Source organism: Nuphar pumila, chromosome 15, assembly GCF_984573655.1.
Source record: "Nuphar pumila chromosome 15, dmNupPumi1.hap1.1, whole genome shotgun sequence".
NCBI classification, from domain to species: Eukaryota; Viridiplantae; Streptophyta; class Magnoliopsida; order Nymphaeales; family Nymphaeaceae; genus Nuphar; species Nuphar pumila.
This window is the reverse complement of record NC_143263.1, coordinates 86716399-86742550: the sequence shown is the minus strand read 5'-3', so window position 1 is coordinate 86742550 and position 26152 is coordinate 86716399. Positions and strand designations below refer to the sequence as shown.

Here is a 26152-nt window from a genome sequence, read left to right as displayed (position 1 = left end):
CTAGCCACTCGAATGTGGGATCCTTTATCTGATCCAACCAGAGATCAGCAACTTGTAGGCTCATTGCAATATGTTATGCTCACAAGGCTTGAATTGGCATTCTCAATCAATAAAGTTTGCCAATATATGCATTGTCCCACCTCTCACTGGGAAGCAACTAAACAGATCTTTAGTTACCTCAAAGGCAGTTTGGATTTCGGTCTTCAAATATCTAAAATCCAAGGATTTCAATATCTCTGCCTATTCTGACTCTGACTAGGCCGATTGTGCTAATGACCCCAAATCTATAGGGGGTTATATCATTTTTATTGGATCCAATTTGGTTTTGTGGAGTGCCTGTAAGTAACACACTGTGTCCTGCTCCAGCATCGAGGCAGAATATCACACACTTGCAAATGCTTCTACTGAAACTACTTGGCTTTAAAATCTCTTATATGAGTTGGCATTCATCCTCAAGCCACCGATATTATGGTGCAACAATATTGGAGCAACGTATATGACAACAAATCCCATTATTCACAACTGAAGTAAACACATTGAGATTGATTTTCACTTCATCTAGGATCGCGTCAACAAGAAGCTACTTCAAGTTGGCTTTATTAGCAACCAAGATCAAATAGCAGGCTCTTGGAACGACCCACTTTCTTCTTTCTCATGACAAGCTCAAGCTTCGTGTGAACGCACCTTGAACTTGAAGGGGTGTATTGAAGATCACATTAAATTCAGTCCTAAAATTCAGGAATTATGTAATCGTGAATCTGTGCATGGAAACAAAGATAAACCTAATGTTTACCTTTCTAAAAAAGGATAAGATTGCCATACGACGTGGGATCACATCTTCTCAAAATCAGGCCTTGGATAGAAACAAATGTATTCATTTAAGGCAAGAGAATAGGTGATAATGGAGAAGGGAGACTCATGAGAGGTCCTGCTATATTCGTGGACATAGATTACCTGTGGTCTCTTTCTCATTGTGTGTGGTTTTGTATAGTCTCTTTCACTTTTATTATCCAAAAGGAAAAAAATTGTCTAAACAAAAGGATGCTATCAAATCCCACCCTCTTGAGATTTGCCAAGGCAAGGGTAGAAGTAACTTAATTATGACCATGCCAACTTGGGGGTTGTAGACTTGTAGTGGAGCGTATGGTCTTTTGGTCCTCCCGGGCCCCAAACTTCATTTTTTTTTTCATTGGTGCAACTTAGATGCATTATTTCCCATGATAGACAACAATGATAACTCCAACTAGGCTTGCTTAGAGTTGTATGCAATCTGAATCATATTAATGCTTGATGTCTCTTCTCTGAACTTCTTTGTAATTGGCTGAACAATATTGATTAGCTCAATAGTTTTTTTCTTTGATGGCAATCAAAGTCACGTGTAGCTGCAATGGCTGCTGCTTCTAGCCACAGCATATCAGTGGCACATTCATCACTGAAACTATTCATGAATCTCGCCCAAGGGCGTCTTGCTGCAGCGGGCCTTGTGCAAATTTTTTGTCAAAGTTTTGTGACAGCCGCTTGAATACAAATATAACAAAGCTCCACAATTGGCATCGCTTGAGCACTGAATTTGATGTCGCACAACCAACAGGGACTGAACTTCATACTGCAAGTGAGTGATTGTATGAGCAAAATGAAATGACAAACAATCAAGTTTAGGAATAATAGACTACTACAATCAGCAACTCGATGACAACAAGATGTTGTGGCCCTATAGATTTTGTTGGTATTCAATTGAGCATGTGATAGGAAGCAAGCACAATAACTCTGTCCCATTGCATTACATTTTTGACATGTGTCCATGATGATGTTCCTCTCTGTTATGTTAGTAGACTTTGTATAGCCAACACGTCCAATGTTCTAGTTTAGTATATTGACTTTTGTGTCAGCATACCTCCTCTGTTTCTAAAAAATAATTTTGCACAAAAATCTCTTTATATAGAAAATACCCACTTCCTCGCTACCAATCAGCATTCTGTTTGCTTGCAACTGAGTGTCTACTACTGCACCACCATTCTTCAAGCATTTAGCAAACCTTCTTAGTGAAGTATGCAGCTTTGTAATTCTTAACACACAACAACTTTGCTTCTCCCTGAAACAAATTGTACCAAGCTCCATTAAGGACAAAATCCTTTGTCATTTTCCATAATCCTAAAGTAATAGCCGATACTATTTTGTCAATGTTTGTAGGCAGTGTTGTTGGAGTTCAAGGCATAACAGGGTGTCTAAGAGAGAGAAGAAAGTCTCAAAATGATAGAGACTACACAAAACATTCAAGAGAGAGAGAGAGAAGACCTTTCATTTAAAATCACAGAAGATGATATTATTATGCAAGCGTTGAAGGGGCTTCCCAAGAAATACCTTTCATTTAAAATCTCCATTGAGACACACCTGGATCCTACCTCCATTAGTGAATTGCATAGACTCCTCTCTCAAGAGACACTTTTTTTACCTCGTTGAAGAGGAGTTTTAGCCCTTCAGCCAGCTTTGCTAGTAAACCTCGTGGAAATTTTCAAAATTGATCAAATAACAGGGAAGAAAGAGGCAACACTGGGACGTTCCAACCAAAGTTTAGAAATCGTGGAAGAAGATTTGGAAGCCAAAATAATCGTTCGTGTCAAGGAAAGTCAACTCCTAAGCTTATGTGTCAGATACGTGAGAAAATAGGACACACAACTCACACATGTTATCAGTATACAAATCTCCTCCTTGGGCATGCCAACTCCCCTCAGCCGTATCATACCGCACCTGGGCCAGTGCCTAGCTCAATGTCAAGTGGGTTCATTGATGACAATTGGTATCCTAATTCAAGAGCTACTCATGATGTTAGTGATCTCAACAATCTTGCGATTCACTCTGAATACCAAGGAGCTGATTCAGTAAAAATTAGTGATGGTACATGTTTGCATATTAAACACATTGGTTCCTCTAATGTTTCTGATAATTTATCCTTGAATCATATTTTACATGTTCCTGAAAATACTAGGAACTTGTTATCTGTATAGAGGTTTTTAAAGGATAATAATGTGTTTTTTGAATTTCACCTGTATCATTGCTTTTTTTTGAAGGACACTGAGGGATTACCCTTCAATTCTATTGCCAATCAGGTGACTTGTCTTTTTACAAAAGATAACAAAAGATCATTGCAAGTGCGTAACATAAAAAAAACCTACAGCATTGCCAACATAGGCTTTTTACAGAGAACCCACTCAATAATAAAATGATAAACTAAAGAATTAACAAAAGGTGAACTCTTACAATCTTCTATTGCTGCTGATATGCATCTGCACCACCTTTTGGAGTAAGAGATCAATTCCACCTTACAGCTCATCTGAACCTTGGTGAGAACCCCTACATAAGCTTCTTCTAAGAACTCTCCAGAACATTGTCTTTTGAACCTTCTGATAATTATGAACTTATCATTACAACATGCAACAAAGGATACAAGATCATATCCTCTAAAGGTGGTGGAAGCAAAGCAAAGAGAAATAAGAGTAGGATCTTACACCCAAAAATTAACAGAGATGATGCCTGACTTGGCAAACAGCTAAACTTCTTTACTATTAACACTTGGCCAATTAAGAGCACACAACAAATCAGCACAACACGTCCATACCAACTCATCTACAGATGCTAATCTTGGAATTTTTCCATTATGATAGGCTTTATTACAGAGCTTTCATAACTGACAGCACACTACATGAATGACTACCTCCCAACAGGATTTCAGCCATGCAATGTTGAATTTAGAATCCATCCACTCTTTAAGTTCCTGGATAACTTAAAGCAAATGATTACAATCTTCCTTCTTATCTTTAAAACACAATGGTCACCTACTAGGCAAAGATATACCAAACAACTTTAGTTTGTCTTGAGTGAGGAGCCTTCCATGACAAGCTATATAAATCACCCAGGAGGCCTTGGGCGAAACTCTCTTTGTCCAAACCAGCATGTACCAGTCATGTTGGCCTGCCTGACGGCAAATGCTCCATTAGATCTAGTCATGACCTTCTAATAAATCAAAATCTTGAACATTCGACCAGATATCATTTAGGTCAGCAAACGAACGACGCCTATGCTGATACATCCTAATCTCCTCTTAAATTGTGATTTTCTTTACATTGGTAACCATCCTCATCTTCTGCACAAATATAGAAGACATAAGAGGAAAACCAATCCATGGGTCTGACCAAAATTGATTTTATTCCCCATTTGAAACTTGACATGATATAAGTTGCTCAACATGCTTCCATCCCCAACAAATATCCTTCCAGTCTCCAGAACCAACATCAGAATTGATGCCCCCCACATATTTCTATTCCGCAGATATTTGGCACGCATAAAATCAGTCCAGAAGGAATTGTTTTGTTAAGGATCATCTTACAAGGAGAATGCTTTTGCAAGGGACAATTGAGAATGGAGTCTACAAAGTGAAACTGGGACCAGTAGATAAGGCAGCTGCTTTAAGTGAAAAAGTTCTTGTTGATCAGTGGCATAGGCAATTTGGGCATTCGGCCTTAAAGAACAATTTATTTTATTTTGAATAAATATAACTTGAAATATGATAAGATTTTTTATAATAATAGTGTTTGTGAGGCATATCAGAAAGACAAGAGTCATAATCTTAGCTTTGATATGTCTTTTCATGAGATTAGGACTCCTCTAAAAGTCGTGTTTTGTTATGTGCGGGGGTAAACCCCAATTGCTAGCATTAATGGATTCATATATTATGTTACTTTTGTTGATGCATAATTCAAATATATTTGGCTTTGTTTGATTAAAGAAAAATTGAATGTCATACAAGTGTTTAAAAATGTTAAACTTTTGATTGAAAATATAACTAGACACAAAATAAAATATTTACATTTTGATTAGGGAATATCAATCTGTCTTTAAGTTCTTATCAGACTATGGTACATGACATCTATTACATGTCTACGAGAAAAACGGTTTTGTTGAGAAAAGACATAGGCACATCGTTGAAACTGGGTTGGCATTAATGGCTCAAGACAACATCCTTATTAGGTTTTGGTCATATGCATTTTCTACTGCAACCTTTTTGATAAAATTGGTAGCCAAAAAAAGTTCTTTAAAATCGATCACCTATAAAGGTTTTGTTTAATATTGATCTTGATTACAAGTTTCTCAAAGTTTTTGGATATGCATGTTATCTCTTCCTTAGGTTTGTGCAAAAACATAAATTTGATTTTTGTAGTGAACGATGCATGTTTTTGGGATATGTGCCTCAACATAAGGGTTACTATTGTTTAAGAGAAAAGACAACCAAGTTGCATATAGCTTATCACGTAGTGTTTGATGAAAAATGTGTTTCCCTTTGATCAAAATCAAAAGCATAAAACAGGGACCAAAACTAATGGCTCTTAGCCAATCATCCTTTCTGCCTACTCTTGTTTCTCTGATGATTGATCGACCAACAATAATTAAGCAAACACAGGCCTCTAATTCGCTAGGGACTTTGTTTGTCTTGCTGCCCTCTAGAGAGGCATCACTTGAGTCCAATGCATATGGCTCTTCAGAGTCCCCTAGTACAGGGATTCAATTGGATTATAGTCTTGCTATGGTATCTCAATCAGCTCCAACTCAATCAGGATGAACTCATCCTATGGTCACTAGGTTTTAGGATGGAACTTTGAAACCTAATGTTCTTCTTGCAGCAAAACTTCATATTCCTATTTCTCTTCTTGCTACGTTGATACGGGAAGAAAACTAATATATTTTAAACAAGCCTACCAAAACCCAAATTGGTATGAAGCTATGTAGGTTGAGTATGATGCTCTTGTAAAAAATAAGACATGGTGTTTTGTTCTAATTGAGGAAACTCCTCATATTATTGGTTGTAAATGGATATACAAAATCAAACACATGGCAGATGGGTCTCTAGAGAGATACAAAGTCGGGCTAGTTGTAAAATGGCACAGTCAACAAGAGAGGTTATATTATTTTGAGCAAGTTCTAAAAGACCAGCATAATCAATCTGAAATATCCTCTCCAAGTGAGACAATGTATTCCTTGTGAGAAAATCAGTCACTGCATTTTGCAAAATGATCTAGTCAATAGTTAGAGTCAAATGTCTTTTGAACAAAGTTTCTCACTCATAATTATCTTTTCAAGATATCTATCAGAGTCTTTTTGTCTCTTTGTCTTTTCTATACCTGTAGGCACTTGTTTCGTCTTGTAAATTCCACCTTGTATGGCAAGACCTCTAGAAGTTAGACAAAAATCCTAGGAGACCTTCGTGAGGGACAAGTTGTTGACTTTGTCTTGTAAATCTGACCTCGTTTGCCAAGATTTTCTAATATTAGGCAAAGAGCTTAAGAGACCTATGTGTACAGTCATGCATATGCCAAATTTATGGAATGTACATCATTTCATGTCATTCATCAAAAAGCTTTTTGAAAAGATCTCATGGTTGTCAAGCTTTTCAAAAATTGTCTTTTGTCTTTCAAAATTGGTGTGTCTGCTTATTAGTTATTGACTGAGCTTCTCACACTCGGCAACAAAGAAAAATTTGTAGGCATCTCCATTTTGACCAATCATATACTAAGAATTTTTATCCAAATATATGCTTTTCTTGAAATATTGATGTCTTTTATCTAAAACTACTAGATCTTGTTCAAATATATTTTTGGCCTAAAAATGATGTCTTCAAGTTTTCCATCCAAAATAAGAGTTAAAGAGAACATTATAAGCTTTTCAATGCACCAAAAATAACCTCAAACCGACATTGGGATCAAAAGTTATCACAAAACAATGTTTTTAGTTTGTTTATATTTAGTTTTAGATCCCGATCCATTACAGGTTGTCGCCCAAGCCCAATTTATTTGGATCTAGATCTCAATTATCATTCTCAATACGGATTTAGACCAAAGTTGTTGTTTGAACTGATTGGATATGAATCAAATCTAATTCAATTGGCACCCTTGAAATTTGGATCTGAATTAGATCCAAGTCAGGTTGTCACCCAAGCCAAGTTATCGCCCAAGCAATATGGATTTGGATCAGGTCCGAACTAAGTTGATGTTTGTGCAAGCCAGATTATTGCCTAGGGAATGGATTCATATAGGATCCAGACCCATTTTATCCATGTGAAACCTAGGTTATAACCCGTGCATAGATATCAACATAGCTTGTTGCCTGGGAAACCTAGGTTATATCATGACCAATGTTTCCTATTTCAGGTATGGCTCACACTTGGAAGGTGTTTTGGACTCTAAGACTTATCATAAATTTCAAAATTCACTCCTCTCAACCTATAAAACCAAATCCTTAGCCCCTCAACTTGTCAAACCTGGTTTCTTAGCCATTAAACTAAAAAACATGTCCAATAGGATTGTGCCACCTCAAATATTTAGTTAATCAGATGCAGGCACCTGCATAGCATCTACATCTGGTTTTGTGGCCTAGAACTCAGTAAACCTAGGTTCATGACCCATCTCTACAACTATAAATAGGGACCATATCTTTTATTTTCAAGAATCTATGATCTAGCTTCATTATTAGTGTCTTCTGATCCTATTTCTCCTAGCCTACACAACCTTGCACTTGAACTCTATCCAACTGAACCCAACTTAGCACACGTCCTGAAGTCCCAAAGCCCATATTCTGCTGGAACCTGAACCCAAAACACTAAATCTAGATCTTTGTCTCACCAGTCCTGAAGCCTCTGCCTAGTCAAAGCTTTGCCAATTTGTTGTCGTGCCCATCCTCATTGTAGAAAGGGCTACCTAAGCCCGAAGTGAGACTCGTATCCAAGTATTTTCTTCTTTTTATTTGTTTAATAAAGTGAAAATTTATCTAACATATATCATATTATTCATGTTTGATTCTCTTTTGAGCTTTGGTGGTGTCTCTACACCATCAAGCTCACTTTTTTTTATCAGTTTCACGTATGAGGTATGTGGTGTTGCACACTAAAGCTAGAGCCGAAGGGAAACAAACATTCCTAGCGAGGTTGATCCCTTCTTAATAGAGAAGGAAAGACACTTGACTTAGTAGGTGTTCCTAGATCACCTTTAACTCAAAACTAGATCCATTTAAAAATCTTTTTTAAATTCCATGGGATATACTGTTTACAAGGTGGTATGAGGAGATGCAGTTTTTGAGCTTTGAGGTGCAATTTTTAGGAGAAAGTCATTTTCATTGAAAACTACATTTCAACTAACAATCACTTTTTCGTTTTGGACATTGAGACATAGGTATCACTTATGTTGGCTGCTATACCCCAAGAAAACACATTTAGCACTTCTAAATTGAAGTTTGTGAGCATCAAAAGATTGTAGGCATGGAAAGCAGGCACACCCAAAAGTCTTGAGCCATTTGTAATCAAGGACCTCTTTAAATAAAATCTGAAAGGGTGATTTCATGTTGGTTGTTTCATATGGAAGACGATTAATCAAGTATACTGATGTAAAGAAAGCATAATCCCAGTACTTAAATGGTAGACCTGACTAAGCTAGCAACATAAGCCCTGTCTCGACAAAGTATTGATGTTTATGCTTTACACTTAAGATATGTGGAGAGGGGTTTATATTCACCACCCTTGTCACTTTATACACCTTCCAAATTTATTCTCCACAAGTTTTTGAAAACTTTAAAAAACTGAAAACATTGTATATTTATACTTCGTAGCAAATAACCATGTGTATCTAGAGAAAGCATCGACAAAGTTAACATAATAATAATAATAATAATAGTGTCCATGAGTAGACAAAATCGAGGCTGATCCCCAAACATCTAAAAACATGAGATCAAGTGAATATCACTGATGCTTCAAAGGGAAAGGCACAACTCTTGCCTTGACATGTTTCTCACATCTTGTTATTCTTTTGTTGAAAAATAGGAAAACTATATTCATTTAAGACATTTAAGATATGATCAACCATCCATCTATGACAAAGATCAACCGAAGCTCTCTCACCCATGTGCGCAACAACAATCAATTAATCATGAGTTAGGATAGTCCACTTTATTAATGTTCACCCAGTACAAGCCATTCTCATTATTGCCCTCCATCATAAATAACCTTCCCCACTTTTCAATCTTTCACAAAGCAACGACCAACATAGCTGAGAGGCTGCTGAAATGTGATAGGCCTCGAGTGATGTATGTTTCTCAAAATGATACACCTTGCATTGAAGGCCACCATGCCCTTGTTTGCGACAAGCCTGACAAGTTGTTCTGCATTGAGATGCAATGTGGTCTGAGTTCTCACAGGCATGACAAACTATGGTGTTGAACTACCCTCCAGATGACTGATTGTTGTTCCTATTGTTTTGATTTTGAGATCTACCATTATTTCTGCCTTTTTGGAAGTTCATCCTATTTTGATTCACATGGTTTTCTTGATTGGCAGCATAGTAATTAGAATTCTGGTTCTTGTATGCAAGATTCACCATACGATTTTCAGGTCCATCAAGTTGTTGCAATTGGGCTTTGTGAGAAAGAAGTATGTAGCAAGTCTTCAAGAGTTAGGGGTTCAAACCTTGTTTTTAAGGCTGTTCTCAAGTCTCCATATTCGCTCATAGGTAGCCTGGATAATATGTTTGTCATTAAGTCATCATCATCGATTGGTTTTGTGGCTGTAGCTAATTGATGTGCTACGCCTTTGGCCCTATGAAAATAACTAAATATTGATTCAGCTCATTTTTCAGGTTCTATAATTGAGATTTAAATTGTTGCACACAAGCTCTCAAGTGTGCAGCATATACATGTAATTAATTTCAGACCAGACACTACAAGAACTGTTTAACCCTACAATCTGACTATGAACAACATCAGTTAATGAGGAAAGGATCCAGCTTAAGAGAAGCTAATACATCCTTCGCCAATCTAAAAAGGCCAAGTTCTTGACAAGATCCTTATCAGCTTCAACGAAAATATATTCACTCAGATATGGTAGGGAGCCATCCATATACCCTAATAAGTTGTAACTTCTAAAAAGTGAGCTGAAGTAGGACTCCCACAATAAATAGCAATTTAACTTAGAGAAAGTATTGTAGACTAGTTGGAGCAGAGAGAATGGAAAAAACATAACACAGACTTTAAGCGAAGGGCCATTGATGAATCTTTGGTCAATATTGTTATTGTTTCCTGCCATCGATCAGACCTTGAAGAACCAACCAACGATCGTGAGATGCACAATTTTGATACCATGCAAATGTATCAGACCACGAAAGAAGACGCACCACACACACACATGCACATAGTATTTACGTGGTTCGACTTATCACAGTCTACGTCTATGTGCAGGAAATTCTCTCTCACTCTCTCTTCAACAATATATCAGAGCTGAGAGGTTGCATTGATGGTTAACATGTTTGATTTCCATTCCTTATCTTTCTCCTTCAATGTAGGCATTCAATTCCCATTAGCATTATCTTTCCTTGATTTGATTTGCAATATGTCCAGCTAACAAAAAGATTAACACTAGAGATAAACACAATATATAAGTCATAGAAAATGTATCCACCAATTTGTTAATTAATTCATTTATGGCCAATGAACTGGACCAGATACAGGCATGTCTTCCCACAGGTGAGCGGATCAGGTAAAACACTTTATGTAAAATGCTTAAAAGGGAGTGGCATCTTTCCTTTGAAGGACCCTCAGGCCACTTTGGATGCAAACAAAACAGGTGCTATAAATTTAAAGATTATATTACGTGATCCACTCTCAATCATGTATTGTAGCTTGATTACTTCGGACATTGTTATTTGATGGATCAACTCCAAATCGATGAGATACGTTCAAGATAAAAGGCTAGCCTAAAGAGTACAAATTTGCATAGAGAGCAACACCTATTCTATGTTCAATTATATATAAATTTTGTTTTTGCTAATATTGATGATATTTTGCCAATCGAAAAGTAAATATGATGAACATAGCAAAGTACACTTAGCGTACATTGTAAAACAAAGGGTATGTGACACATAACATTCTTTGATAGACTCCGTGAATCCGGATCACCTCATTTTCTCATTCTGACCCTCCATTCATGGAGCGCATACGGCATTCTGATCCCCCACAATATCAAATTGTATTGTAGGTATGAAGAGATTATTTTGGTAATGAAGGAATCAGAACCTTATTACAAATGAATTGAATTCCTGCTAATTCCCTTCTTTTCTAAAAAAACCACTTTGTTTCTTGGTGTCAAAAAATGGAATGGTACAAATTAAGGTTGAGAATCTATTCCCTTTTGCTCCCCCAACTGGTCTTAGAGATTTGTAATGCTTAATTACTCTCAAACTGTTAATTTATACGGTGTTATGTTCAAGCCAAAAAACATAGTTTTTTTTTTGAAAGACAAGCTGGGGTTAGGCAAATCCTTACCGGTTGTACAACTATACCATTGGGTACCATTGTGTTTTGAACCTGCAACGTTCCAACACAAGGTGGCGTGCACTAACTGCTCTCTAGTTAACAGTTTTTCATTTTATATCTTTTAAGAACCTAGTAAAAAGTATATTTTTTTGACCAAGGCTCTGCTTGTCTGGTAGGAGCAGCTAGTGCATGTCACCATGTGTTGGAACGTTACAGCTTCAAAACCTAATGATATTGTTGTATAACGGGTAGGGGTTTGCCTAACCCCAGCTTGCCTTTCAAAAAATAAATAAATAAAGACAGTAAATTATGTAAAATTTATTGTCTGATAGTAAAAGTTTGAATATGCTATATGTGTAAGCTGCAGGCAGCTGAATGTTAGGAAAATTTTAAAATTGGTGATTTCTTTCCACCAAAAGTGTTTTAAAAGGTTTAGTCCCATATTTAAGAGAAATCAGTTTTTCTAGTGGTTTAAATAAGGCTTTGTTATCTATTCTTTACTTTGGTAAGCCTTGAGTCTTTGAGTGGCTTGCGGACGTTGTTGCGCATCGTGCAGCAACGGACGTGCCATTTGTGCGCACGTGCATGTGTGCACAAGGGCGCTTGAGGCGCAATGTGGTGTTTTGATGGCGCACTTTGCACTTCTCGCAGCGGTGCGATGTGCAAATGTCCGTTTTGACTTTTCGATTTTGAGTTATTTGTCCGTTTGAAAGGCTTTAAGTTGCATGTATATCGAGTTAATGTTACATTGTGACTGTTGGACAATTTTGAAGGCCTTTGATTGACAGTCAAAGGCGGGTGACCGTTCAGGTACCTTTTCATCCTATTTTCAAACCGTCAGATTTATAACCATTAATCTCATTTATCGCAAAGCGTTTTGGCCTCTCTAGAAGTCTATAAATATCATATATTTTCGTCTTTTGAAAACACAAAAAATTTCTGACTCTCCAATCTTCTTCTTCCTTCTTCTTGATTTGGCTTGCAGAGTACAAGTGTGGTAGAGATCATCTGTCCTTGTGAAGCGGTGACTCTCTTGAGGTTTAAGCCTAGTTGTATCCTGGGGACTCAGTCACAACAAACCCTTTTTCGCTTCTTCGGACTTTCCGGAGTGAGGCGATTAAAGTTCTAAAGATAGTGATCTTAAGAACATGTATCTAAGCTTGAGATCTCTTTTCTGAAATCCATTTTTCACAAGGGTGGACTAACACTGAATGCATGTGTTTTTTAACTTTTGCAGAGACCCCTACTACCAGATATCTCTTAAGCTCCATGTGGCAGAGGAATTCGAACCTGCGCCTTCAGCTTGGCACATGACCGGCTTATCACATGGGATACCACAGAGTAGCCATTAGCTTTATTGTAGGTCTAGCCACTACATTCAAGATAAGCCTGATGACAGTGGACTCCCGTGGGAGCTATTCTCCTTGCATAAGCCCCATGCCCAACATCGGCTATGGAAGAAGGATCCTAACCACAGAGTTTTACTCTAGTGGAGAGTTGAGGCTGAGCCAGCGCGGTTAGGTTATGCTCCTGGGGTGATTTCTTGGAGTAAATAATAATAATAATAATAATAATAATAATAATAATAATAATAATAATAATAATAATAATAATAATAGATAACCCTGATGGGCCTCGTTTACAAACAAGCAAAAAATATCGAGAAACGTTACGGCAGTTCCTACCACCCATAAATTCAGGTGGGCCACCACCTGAAGTAATAAGTGCTGATTGGCTAGAAGTGGATCTGCCCCTATTCTACATTTCCTAAATGAGCAAAAGGTAGTGCAAAAAAAAAAAGACAAGTTCATTATATTTGGTATACTCTCATATCATTTAGTATTAACAAAATTATTATAAAATTTATTATAATATAATTAACTTAGACCCTAAACCCTAAATGTTTCTTGAACATTGAGGTAGGCTCAAGTGATTTTTGGTTAACGGCTTGTCAAAAAGTCAGGCTTATTAGATCCCACATTGGATCCCACATTGGAGTCCCAAGGCTATATATATATATATATAAGTCATGCAATATGATTTGCACAAACATTTGTGCATTAAACACCTGATTGCCCTCCATCAGGCCTTGGGCCCCACAAGTCCCCAAGATGGAGGGTGATCAGGTGCTTAATGCACAAATATTTGTGCAATCATATTGCACCTGATGTTTTCACTATATGCCTGACCTGGTTCCACAGTGCTTGCTCATTCTATTGGCATAGATATGCTTTGGTTGAAACCCAGACAAGGTTGCAAATTTCATCATGAAGATTTTCTTAGCTAGAAAAAACTAATTAGTTATTTTTTTCCGAAAATGACAAAGTTTTGAATATATATAAAATTAAAGACGCATGTCAAAAATAAGGAGACGTACAAAAAAAAATAAAAAATCCCATTAAAATGATGATAAGGTTCTATGTATTCTTGTAAATTTGATATCCTAGGATCCTTATAAATTTGAGATTTAGGGTTTCGAAAAGCGTATTGTATTTATAACCATGAGGTCAAGAAGCCAATTAAATAGCTCAAAATATATTTTGTAAAATTAAAAAGAACTAAAAATATATTTGTTGAAATTAAACAAAAAAAACAAAAAGAAAGAAAGAAATAAAGTAAAAAGTAAGAAGATTAGAAGCAACGGAGGAAGCAAAGGGGTTTAGGGGCAGGTTGGTGGGTGACAGGGTGTTGGGTCGGGACAGCCTCGTCCTAGAATCGCCTAAAAATTGGAAGAATCATTGAGGGGCCGAGGCGAGATGGACGATCTGAAGAAGCGGAAGATCGAAGGGGAGGCGGTGCTGGACATGTATCCCGTCGCGGCAGCACCCTCCGTCGAAGAGCTGCGCCTGCTCCTCGACCCTCTCAAGAAGGAGCAGCTCGTCGATATCTTAATCAAGTTGTAAGCCCCACACGAATCACTCAAACTCTCTTTTTCTTTCTTTCTTTACTTGGGGTTCAGTGAAACCATTCGATTTTTTGGTTGAGTTTCTTCTTTCTGATGATTAGTGTACTTTTTTCTGATCCAAGGATACCGCCTGATTTGTTGGTTTTCTTCGTCTTCGTGAAGTATTCCGTTGTTATCGCATACACCCAAATCGTGCCTTTCTATTTTCTTTCTGTTAATATGTGTATCTTGATAGTTTGCTTTGTGGTTTTTGTTGATAACCCAACTCATTTCGGTGCGGTGGTCTGTCCGTGGTTTTTTGGTTCTTGTCATGGTCATTGCTCATGCCGACATCTTTTCTTGTGTTTCTTTCTATCTTTTGGGAGCTAATTTTAGGGTGTTTTTGTTGGTATTGGCGGTCTTTTTCTGTGCTAACGATTATGTTTTGTTTCTTAGTTTCTGGTTCGAGCTTCATGGCCATGTGTTTTTTTTTCTCTTTTTGGGGTTTTTCCCTATTTTTTCATTTGAAAAATGCTGAAAATCAAACTGGGTGTCGGCCAAAACGAGGTCAAATATAAAAGGGAGATTTTTGAACCAATATCCTGTATGTACCCAAGATGGAAAACCTCGCGACTGGAAAAGCGCGTTTATAAAGTTTGGAATAAGATTAGTCCTTATGCACTCAAGACACAGAAAGAAGCAAATTGGTGCTGCACAAACTTGGCAGACTAGAATGCCCACACAGTTAAAACCCTATGTGTTTGCCCTAGGCATGAAAACCTAAAGAATAGTGATTTATGTATTCATAAAGCCAGTGCAGTAAAGAACAACTCCTGCTTTTCTCTTTTGTTTTTTCCCTTCACATCTCTGGTTTATGAGGAAATTGATATCCTTTGTCGAAGATGCTAAGACCACATATCATGCCATTCAGCCACCAAACCTTCTGCTTGAAACGGCTCTAATTAAGTCATTTTAATGAGGAAGCATGCAGAGATATTATTCTTATTTTTCATTGCGTTTAATGTTTTATGACAGTGTGATGCTGCTATTAGGTTGTAATGTTAATATCTGGGTGGTACGTGAATTGATATGATGAAAAAAATAGTAAGGAAGGGAATAAGTCTGGGATTGCAAGTATGAGTTCGCCTCATCTGAAGTTAAATTTAGCCAATATGACTAGCCACCCATTGTATCAATAAACTCTTGAATCAATAGGAAATCTGATTCATTCTGCATTATTGTTGATGAAGATTTCTATCTTTGGCCATAAATATAGTCTTGTTGACGGAAAGATTGATTGGATATAAGTACGTGTTGTTTTATTTTCAGTTCTATCTATTTGTATCCCCCAAAACACACAGGTCTCTCTTTCTCTCCCAATCACACACATATGATCATGAGTTATGGAAGCCTTTCTGAGGAACCATGACTTTTTGAATAGTTATAAAATAACATTGGTCTGTTATCAATGGATCTTAATACATGGGTTGATTCTAGGAGGAAGACCATGAAAGGTTTTCTGATTATTTGTCCTGAAGGGGCTACATTTTATAATCAGTTCACTGATTAAAAAGATGTGGTTGAGAAGGCAGTGGTAGATAACTTGGGTATATGTTACCTCCAATAATGCATCTTTCTGGAATTTTGAACATCTGTACGAACATGTGGAGGCATTTGTTTTAGATCCAGCAGCATGACACAGTGAAGTATTTACAGAAGTTTGTAACAAAACATTGAAGATTTTCGTGATGGTGTTTGCTATAATGAGATACTTTAGAAGCGGGCAACACCATAAGCCTGCAGTTACGTGTTTTCCCTTTCTTGTCTTGACATTTAAGAGCACATATAGTTTTATATATATCTATAAGTTGAAAGATTGTATTTCTTCCGAAAGAAGGATAGAAATTAGATGTCAAACACTGCATGAAAAAGAATTCACACAATGACAAATTTCAAGCAATTCGTTTATGTTGACAGGGATGGTACCATCTATTCAGGTTCTAGATATAGCAGATAGTGCCAAGAAGCTTGCCATGTCATGGAATACCTGCACAAGGCTATGGACCACATAGAATAAAGAACCAAGATATCCTATATTGTTCAGAGCAAGTATGCACTAATTTTGGTAGATAACCTATTAGTAGTCCGAGTATCTGGTAATCTTGGTCCATGTGAAGAATTTTGTGTGAAGCTGCATCAGTTTAGACAAGTTTGGGTAGGAGTCACGTAAAGTCTTATTGTGCATGAGTGCCGTTATTTCAAACAATGTTAGGCTTGAGCTCCACGCTGATGTAATAGACTAAAAAATCTGTGATTTGTAAAAGGGGAAAAAAGCAATCAGGTACATTTTAGGTCTTTTCATTCTTAGTGTTATGCTACACCCTGCTGCTTATATTAGTTGATTAGCAGGTTGCATCTGGGAATGATATTTCCATGTGGCACCACATACGTGTCTTAATCCATGCATGCGATTTGTTCTGGTTGTTTTACTTGCTTATTTTTTATATTTAGTTTTTTGGAGATGTTTTATCTATGGATAGCAGGAACAATTTATAACTCTGCTATTGTTTAATATCATTTGATAACAATTTTAGAATCTGTTACAGTGGCTTTCTGCTGGTGCTCATACAGTGGTTGCAGACTGAAGTAATAGCCATATTTTTACAGTGTTTGTAATGGGACATGAAAATGTTATGCATAGGTTCATTAGTATTTGTTTTAGCAGGTTTCTCTTGGTTCTCATGCTAAAACTGAGATAAGGAAACATGTCTGATTTGATACTGTAACTTTTATCTTATATTGAGGACAACTACACTTCTGTTTATCGTTTTTAGTTACTTGATATATTTAATAGGAGGGAAAAAATATTTATCCATTGTCCAGTATCTGCCCATCCAAATGCTACCAAGGTTCTTTTCTTAGACACCATCGTGTTGAATACTTTGGATGCTTTTCTTGGCCTTCAGTGATACCTGAATGTTCATCCTGATGACTGCTGTGTGAATTTGCATGTGTGCATGTTGAGCCATACAGTGGGTCCCAATATCCTTCAGTTGCAGAAGGCATTAGAAGTGTTGCAAGTGCAGATCCTGTTCACCGAAAGCTTTTTGTGCGTGGATTGGCTTGGGAAACTACTTCAGAAACCTTGTGTGCTGTGAGTGTGTTGCTTGCTTGTTGTGTGTCTTATGGCAGTTCCCTAAAAAAATTTCAACCCATTTCCAAGTACCAACCATTCCTAGAGACAGTAACTTTGATGACTTTTAGGCTAATTCTTGATGAAAGTTTTTCATAATGTATGTTTCTACAGTAAAAGGCATTTATGGATGTGCATGCTAAACTTATGATCTATCATCCAGGCTTTTCAGGTACATGGAGAAATTGAGGAAGGAGCTGTCATTATTGACAAGGCTACTGGAAAGTCACGTGGATATGGATTTATTACATATCGGGGTATGGAATCAGCTCAGAGGGCCTTGAGAGAGCCTAGCAAACTGATAGATGTAAGGAAATAAAAGAAAAACTACACGTTTCATAAGCACTACAGCTATTGCTTGGTCTTCAGTGACCAGTAGGGAGCTAACTAAGATCCCTTTACTCTTTCTAATAATTCTTTACCTTGTTGAAACTCTCAATGACCCCATCTTGTCATCGCAATGGCCTCTTTCCTCATCCAGTGGCCTTCATTTTTCAAACAGTTCTTCCTTTTAACAAACAGTAGATCGAAGCCATGCTTCTCTTTTAGATGTTTATTTCATAAGGTCGTTAATTGTCAAGTAACTGTGACTGCTTGGGCTGCCTTTTGATGGTATTCTCAGGGGCGCATGGCTGTTTGCAACCTAGCATGTGAAGGTTTGAGCAGTGGTTCTGTAACAGTTGATCAAGCACAAAGGAAGCTGTATATTGGGGGCCTGTCTCTGGAAACCTCAAGTGAGACATTACTGAATTTTTTTGCCAAGCATGGTGACATAGAAGAAGGTTCCGTTGCTTATGACAAAGAGACAAACAATTCACGGTATGTTGTCATCTCTTCCATCATGCAAGACTCTTGAGATTTTTCTCTTCTTTTAGTAATTCAAATATTTTTTCTTAGTGGGTTTGGCTTCATTACATACAAGACAGCAGAAGCTGCTAAAAAGGCCATTGATGATCCAAATAAGATCCTTGAGGTGAGCCGGGTTTGTCTGGCTGTGTTCCTACAGTTTGCTTCTCGTTGAAACATCATTTCTTGACATGGCTGTTGGATATCTGTTTCTAGGGAAAAGTCATCACTGTGAAGTTTGCAGATAGTCAAAAGAACAAATATGGCCAGATGCAATTACCAGCAGCCATGCTTCCAGTTGCTATTCCATTTCCAGCTGGGTATACAAAACCCGGGACAACCCATGTTGTGGGCACAACCCCTGTTGGTTATTCTGCATACCAACAGGCTCAGACTCTGGCTCCTTATCCCACCAGTTATGGCAATAGTGCTATGCAGTACTCACAGCAGTCTCAAGCTGCTTATGGATCTATAGCAGGAAAGAGCCCACAGCTTGCATTGCCTGCTGGAACATCCACTGAAGTTGGTTCTTACCACTTCTATGCAGGAAAGCACTGAACAGGGCACACTTTATCATTGTGTTGCAGATTGTTTCATGAGGTAACATCGACCTCAATTGCTTTTGTTTCTTGATATATCTTGCTACTATCAAAAGATTCAAAGCCTATCTGATCAACTTCTTTTTTACTTTGCAGTTCTGATTACCAGACTAATATGTGCAACCAGGGATCAAATTGTGATGGGAGGATGGTCAAGCTAGGTACCAGGAAGCCGCAGTTATGAGTTTTTTTTTTCCTGGTCTTTGTTGGCTGTGCTAAAGTTGAGGTTTTTGAGCATGCACAGTGAATGTAATTTTTTCTGAGTGCCATGTGAGAGAGCCTGTTTACAACGTTGATTTGACTATGAGTAAGATTATAGTCTTGTTAAAACTGTGGATATTTGAGGACAATTCTTCGACAGATGACCGTCCAACTTTTGGTCAGTGACATAAAAAATGCAGATGATTGAGGTGATTGGCCTGTTTGTTTAAATATTGTTTTTTCAATCGATCATTGAATCTGGATTTGTGTGTTTCCAAAGGAACTCCGCCAACAAGGTGGGTTAGGAAGAGTTGGACGTTAAAACAGACAAGACAGCAACCACTTCTGCATTGCTAACAGCGCCTCATCTGATTGTAACTTATTCTGAGCAATGCTAAGCACCCATGAATGCTTTGCCGATGATCTCTTGACCTTTCTTACAAAGAGGCTGTCTTCTTTTTTTTTATAACGAGGAACCTCGCCGAAGAGAGGAAAATTACGGGTAGGGCCCCACGACCACCCTGCCTTTATGTGGCCTATAATCTGAGATGAAGCCTAGTACTTTAGCAGCTTTGGTAAATTCCCTCTTTTCATCGTTAGGTGCACGCTGAGTCAAATTTATTGAACCCATTGCCGCTTTGCAGAAATCACCTTCGACAGGCACGTCAGAAATTACAATCTTTCTGTGTCAGCGTTTGGATGTACCAACTGATCGAGAAAGGTGTATGCGTTGGTATGCTGCATCACGGGTAGGGCCCCACGACCACCCTGCCTTTTTGCAGAAAACAGTATGCCAACTTATTCAAGTTTTGGGATGAGCGTGTGGGGTGATGCACCCCCTAAATGCAAGTAAGATGAATTATGGTGGGAGAGTTTCTGCAGGATCATCATACCATCTTCGGCGTTGTTCAGATTATTTTGCTTGCCTGTTGCAGGACTGCACGAAATTGAAAGCCCTTTGTCAAGGTAAGCAGATCCATGCTCAAATACTCGCGACAGGAGTAGCCATTGATGGTGAATCCCTACACTCCAAGCTTGTAGGAATGTATGCATGTTGTGGGTCTCTTCAGTATGCAAAGCTTGTCTTCAATCGGATGATGAAACCAAGTGTCTTTGCTTGGAATTGGATGATCTTGGGCTCCGCATTTCATGGAGAGTGCGATGATGCACTTCAGTGGTTTTCAATGATGCAAAAGGCCGATGTTTATGCAAACAGATACACGTTTCCTTCAGTTCTAAAAGCAATTATCGGCATAATGGACGTTCAGAAAGGAAAGCAACTCCATTGTGCCATCATCACCAGAGGCTTCGAGTGCCAAGTATCTGTAGCAAATGCTCTGATTGATATGTATGCTAAATGCAGGGATCTGAGGTCTGCACGTCAATCATTCGATGAAATGCGTCACAGAGATGTTGCTACTTGGACCATCATGGTTTGTGGGTATGCACAAAGTGGCCTGCTTCAGGATTCCAAAAGGTTGTTTGACGGGATGAGAAGAGAGGGAATCGAGCCAAATGAGTTCACTTGGAATGCAATGGTTGCTGCCTATGCTGAGAGTGGTGACTGTGGAGAAGCATTCAAGTTCTTCAATCGTATGAATAAAGAAGGAGTCGAGCCAGATGAGGTCACTTGGAATGCCATGATTGCTGGTTTCAGTAGAAATGATATGGGAACCACAGCGTTGGAACTGCTTGGGGAAATGGTGATCTTGGGACTGAAACCCAATGCGGTTACCATTGCCAGTGTGCTCCCTGCATGTGGAATCACAGGGATGTTGCACACAGGCAGACAGCTTCATTCTTTCATTTACAGATTCCAGTTAGATAGGAACATACATGTAGGAACAGCGCTCATTGACATGTACGCAAAATGTGGCAGTGTTGGCGAGGCCCGTAAAGTATTTGATAAACTTCCTGAGAAAACTGTTGCTTGTTGGAATGCCATGATCGGGTGCTATGGCAAGCACGGCCAAGTTGAAATGTCATTGGCACTATTTGAGCAATTGCGAAAAATGGGGTTGGAGCCAAACCAGGTGACATTTACTACCATCCTTTCTTCATGCAGCCATTGTGGATTGGTCGAGAAAGGATTAGAAGTATTTAGGCTTATGAGGGAGAACTATCATGTAGCGATTAATCAGGAGCATTATGCTTGCATGGTTGATCTTCTAGGCCGTTATGGGAGGCTCACTGATGCTTATGAGTTGGTGAGGAGTATGCCTATGCAAGTTACCGAGTCTGTGATGGGTGCTTTCCTGAGCGGTTGTAGAGTTCATGGAAGGACTGAACTGGCAGAGAAGTTGGTAAAGGAAGTGGCAGGAAAGATGGGGAGTAGCAGGGGAGGACGTTTCGTGGTTATGTCCAATATATATGCAGCTGCTGGCAAGTGGGAGGAGGTTGAGGGTGTGAGGAAAGAGATGAAGGAAAAGGGAGTTCACAAGAAGCCTGGGTGCAGTTGGGTGGAGATGAAAAGGGTGAGCATGTCAGTTTCAGAGTAGAAAAGTCTGGGGTTTTGGTGGTTGTCATGTTCCAAGTTTTGTACTTTTACTGCACCAGTTAGTTAGCATCTAATTTATACGATCACGTGTTTCCGTAATTGGGCCCAGGGGTGTCCAAGCAAGATGGCAGAAAACAGCAGTTACAAGTGGAAAATCTTTGATGCTCCAGGAAGAATTTGAAAGTTTGCAACATGGAGAGCAATGCATAATTGTTTTGGTGGTATTGTATGGCATGGGTTTTAGTCTCTAATGCTGGCATAGAATTGATCATTAGCGTTTGCAACTCAAGCAAGATTATTGTAACATTAACACAAAGTCATGAGGGCAGGTACTTTCCATCATAGGTAGGACTGGGAAATGGGAACTGCTTACGGTTCAGCTTGTGCTCTGATCCTAAAATCTCGTTTGAACTCGTAAAATAGGATGAGGAAGCCAAACAATAGATGTTCCACTTGGCCCAGCTCGTACAGGTTTGTTAAATAATAAATACAAAAAATGACCCTATTGTACAATATATATATATGATTCTATCATGCTCATATGTGTGCTAAGGCAGTCAAAAAATTGAATATGTGATTATAGCATGTTCATATGTGTTCTAAGGCATCTAGAAAAACTCTATATGTGATTCTACCATGCTCAGATGTACTTTAAGGCAGTCAAAAAACTATATGTGTGATTCGATCATGCTTGTATGTGTGCTAAGGCAGTCAAAAAATTGAATATGTGATTATATGTGCTAGAAGGCAGGCAAAGCAAAAAAATTTATATGTGATTCTATCATAAATGATATATAGCATGTTCATATGTGTTCTAAGGCAGTAAAAAAACTCTATATGTTATTATAGCATGCTCATATGTGTGCTAAGGCAGTCAAAAAACTGAATATGTGATTATAATATGCTCATATGTGTTCTTAGGCAGTCAAAAAACTAAATATGTGATTATAGCATGCTCATATGTGTTCTAATGCAGTCAAAAAAACTTTATATGTGATTCTATCATGCTCATATGTGTTCTTAGGCAGGCAAAAAAACTTTATATGTGATTATAGCATGCTCATATGTGCTCTAAGGCAATAAAAAAGCTCTATATGTTATTATAGCATGCTCATATGTGCTCTAAGGCAGTCAAAAAACTGAATATGTGATTATAACATGCTAATATGTGTTCTTAGGCAGGCAAAAAGTTATATATGTGATTCGATTATGCTCATATGTGTTCTAAGGCAGACAAAAAACTGAATATCTGATTATACCTGAGAGGGACCTGGAATCGAAGATCCCCTATCCAGAACAACGGTCTTGATCTCATTTCGGAGAAAGGGGGCGACGATGTATTGAAAGTAGTTATTCAGTGATTCATTAACGATCTGACGTACATCATCACCAGAAAGAATAGTCGGCTGCTTGAAGCTTATGTCGGCGCAAGAAGTCGGTGAGTCGTAACTGGAAGAACCAATAACTGGTTAAGTGTTCATATTACTCCCAAACCCGAACACGCGACCTTTTTTGGGTTAACCTGCTGCAGTCACCCATGCTGTATGATCAAATGATGGATGCTGAGTAGCGTCATCGCCATATCGCTCTACCATCTGTTGCTCATATGCCTCCTACAAAATAATGTTTAAAGTATTCATTAATAATTAATGATAACATTATGATAACTTGCATATATATTGCAATGATTATTAATAGAATTAATACATACCGTTGTCGTTCTCGCCTTCTCTGATATGAAGACTCCCGTGGTCTTCCGTTTATGTGTTTCTACAAACACATTCTTATATGGTACACTGCCTCCTTTTTCTGCTTCCTGCGAAGTTAAATAACAAAAAATTTAGTACACAAGTTTGCAACAATACTTATAAAATTAATATTATATATTAATGAGTTACCATTTTCTTCAGGTGGCTCCCAAATGTCCTAGATCCACTTGTGTGTAGATGGGCTTCGGGCATCTTCGATCGATTTTGTGCAGCCTTCGCAGAGCGATTTCTAAATGCATCTCTCGCCCACTTATCGCACATTTCATCCCAGTAATCTCTCCTAATAGTAATAGGACCATGGCCCTTCCACAGTAATGGATCATCTACTACGCCAGATATTTTTTTGCTGCAGTCTTAATAGTGTGCAGCATGTCTGCAAATCGATTGGCAGCCACCTTCTGCCACACCTTCCTTGCATCATTTTCTTCCACCGTAGTTGCGAAGCGATTCGAAGCCTACAAATATTTTCAGAAAGCTAGTAGACATTGCTTAAATAAATTAAATATGAAACACATTAACTATGAGGAACAACTGTATACCATGAATGAGGACCACAATCTGTCTAACACCTCCTTTGGGTACTCTTTCTATTGAGCAACTGGTCCTGGTAGATGTTGAAGAAGTGAATTCCTAATCTCCCGTACTTCTTGTGGCTAAAACCTCGTGTTGCACATGAATTGTTACACAGTAAATATCAATATAAAATATTTAAAAGATATGCAATAATTGAAAACAAAATACTTACGGTCGATTATCGATATACACTATTCGAATGAGTCTTCTTGTGCCAGCCTGAGAAGACCCTGTTTCCTGTGTTGGTTGTTGACTTGTGTGATCAACTGGTGTAGGTGGGTCGTGTACAGACGCAACATCATCTGTAAAAAAATACATTAGAAATTCTCAGAATGCGCATTTGAACTAATCAAACATCCAATTAGTTATATGATATACCTATCACAGGAGCCCGTGAAGATGAAGGCTATGCCTGACTACTACTGGATGAGCGACCACTATAAGCTCCACGAACCATATTCTAACAAATAAAATATGGCATACAATGCATTCAAATAATTCACATCAAGTATTATAATGCATTCAAGTCATTCACATCAAGCATTGCAATGCATTCAAATAATTCAAATCATTCACATCAAGTATTGCACTAATTCAAATCATTCGTTGCATAAATTATAATACATTCAAATAATTGAAATCATTCACATCAAGTATTACAATGCATTCGAATCATTCGTATCAAGTATTACAATACATTCAAATAAAATTTTTAATCATTCACATCAAGTATTGCACTAATTCAAATCATTCGTTGCATAAATTATAATACATTCAAATAATTGAAATCATTCACATCAAGTATTACAATGCATTCGAATCATTCGTATCAAGTATTACAATACATTCAAATAAAATTTTTAATCATTTACACCAAGTATTGCAATACAACTCACATCAAGTATTATAATGCATTCAAGTCATTCACATCAAGCATTGCAATGCATTCAAATAATTCAAATCATTCACATCAAGTATTGCACTAATTCAAATCATTCATTGTATAAATTATAATACATTAAAATAATTGAAATCATTCACATCAAGTATTACAATGCATTCGAATCATTCGTATTAAGTATTATAATACATTCAAATAAAATTTGTAATCATTCACACCAAGTATTGCAATACAACTCACATCAAGTACTGCAATGCATTTAAATGGAGGTTTGTAGTATAAGATTTTGCTCACTAGCTTGAAAATTCTTCCTCGTCACTAGTTTGACTTTCTTCTTCTTCTTCTTCTTCATTGTTTGCCCATCCACTTGGTACATCATTTGGATCACATTTCTCTATAAATGTTTCATCGGCCAATGGAGATATGACATGCATATCATGCGCAACATCGTGACCATAAGCGAAGTCATAGACATCATCTGATTGATAGTAATCGCTGTCTTCAGCTAACTCATCTTCCTGTAACTGATCATACTCGGGGTATAGTTTGGATTTTACCTTGCAAACTGTCCACCATTCATTTCTATCTGACTTTTTTATACTCGGATATGAAGTATAATAAACTTGTTGAGCTTGCGAGGCTAATATGAATGGTTCATATGTTCCAAACCTGGATTTATGATTCACCTCCACAATGCCTGAAGCTTTGTCGAGTCTTGTTGCAGTTGGATCAAACCAATGACACTTGAATATCGTAACCCTGTTATTCATGCCTAAGTAAGTCAACTCTATTATTTCCTCTATAACACCGTAGTAATCATGTTCATTTTCACCGTAGCTGCTACCCTTGACACACACGCCACTATTTATCGTTGATTTGTTTATACCATAGTCTTTTGTATGAAATCGATAACCATTTACGATATACCTGTTGTAGCATTGCACAACTTTGGTCGGACCATTTTTTAAATCACATATTCCTTGATCTTTAACATCACCATGGCGAACCTACGCACAGACATAAACAATGATTGTGATCACGATCAATTAAGTAACTTAGTGTTGTTTATAAGTACAAAATTTATGTTAGCTTCTTTACCAACTGTTTCAACTACTCCACAAACTTAGTTTCACGTTCTTTTTGTACTTCTGCATCAGTGAGATGTGAAACTTCGCTTTGCAACTCCAGATCAAATCGTCTACAAACCACAAATACTTATATTACCGAGCCATGTATCCACATATAGAACATAAAAAGATTTATAATTGAGTTGCATATACATATACTTACTCGATGTATGGGTCGATCGCTGAGCAATTAAAAAGAATATAGATGTGTGCTGCATC

The 26152-nt window shown here is 37.8% G+C and overlaps 2 protein-coding genes across 3 annotated transcripts; both read left to right on the top strand.

Moving 5' to 3' along the window:
- Positions 1 to 14018: 14018 nt before the first annotated feature.
- On the top strand, positions 14019 to 19295 carry LOC149815884 (UBP1-associated protein 2C-like). 2 transcript variants are annotated; one of them, XM_089988672.1, is made up of 7 exons: positions 14019 to 14242; positions 17261 to 17381; positions 17593 to 17727; positions 18043 to 18239; positions 18318 to 18393; positions 18483 to 18866; positions 18962 to 19295. In XM_089988672.1, the coding sequence occupies exons 1-6, from the start codon at positions 14100 to 14102 to the stop codon at positions 18822 to 18824; spliced, it is 1014 nt and encodes a 337-aa protein (XP_089844798.1). In that variant the 5' UTR covers positions 14019 to 14099; the 3' UTR covers positions 18825 to 18866; positions 18962 to 19295. The 2 variants fall into 2 exon arrangements, with proteins under 2 accessions (XP_089844798.1, XP_089844797.1); XM_089988671.1 differs by having other exon boundaries at positions 17584 to 17727.
- A 491-nt stretch (positions 19296 to 19786) lies between these two features.
- On the top strand, positions 19787 to 21879 carry LOC149815883 (pentatricopeptide repeat-containing protein At5g59600-like). Its single transcript, XM_089989309.1, has 2 exons — positions 19787 to 19915; positions 20002 to 21879. Exons 1-2 carry the CDS (start codon positions 19910 to 19912, stop codon positions 21562 to 21564), a joined length of 1569 nt encoding a protein of 522 aa, XP_089845435.1. The 5' UTR covers positions 19787 to 19909; the 3' UTR covers positions 21565 to 21879.
- The last annotated feature ends 4273 nt before the right edge of the window (positions 21880 to 26152 follow it).

What these genes read in the sequence shown, in the direction of transcription:
- LOC149815884 (XM_089988671.1), top strand. Translation starts at nt 14,100, where the DNA reads ATGGACGATCTGAAGAAGCGGAAGATCGAAGGGGAGGCGGTGCTGGAC. An exon ending in AGCCTAGCAAACTGATAGAT is followed by an intron (nt 17,728 to 18,042) that starts GTAAGGAAATAA and finishes TGGTATTCTCAG; the next exon opens with GGGCGCATGGCTGTTTGCAA. An exon ending in AAAGAGACAAACAATTCACG is followed by an intron (nt 18,240 to 18,317) that starts GTATGTTGTCAT and finishes ATTTTTTCTTAG; the next exon opens with TGGGTTTGGCTTCATTACAT.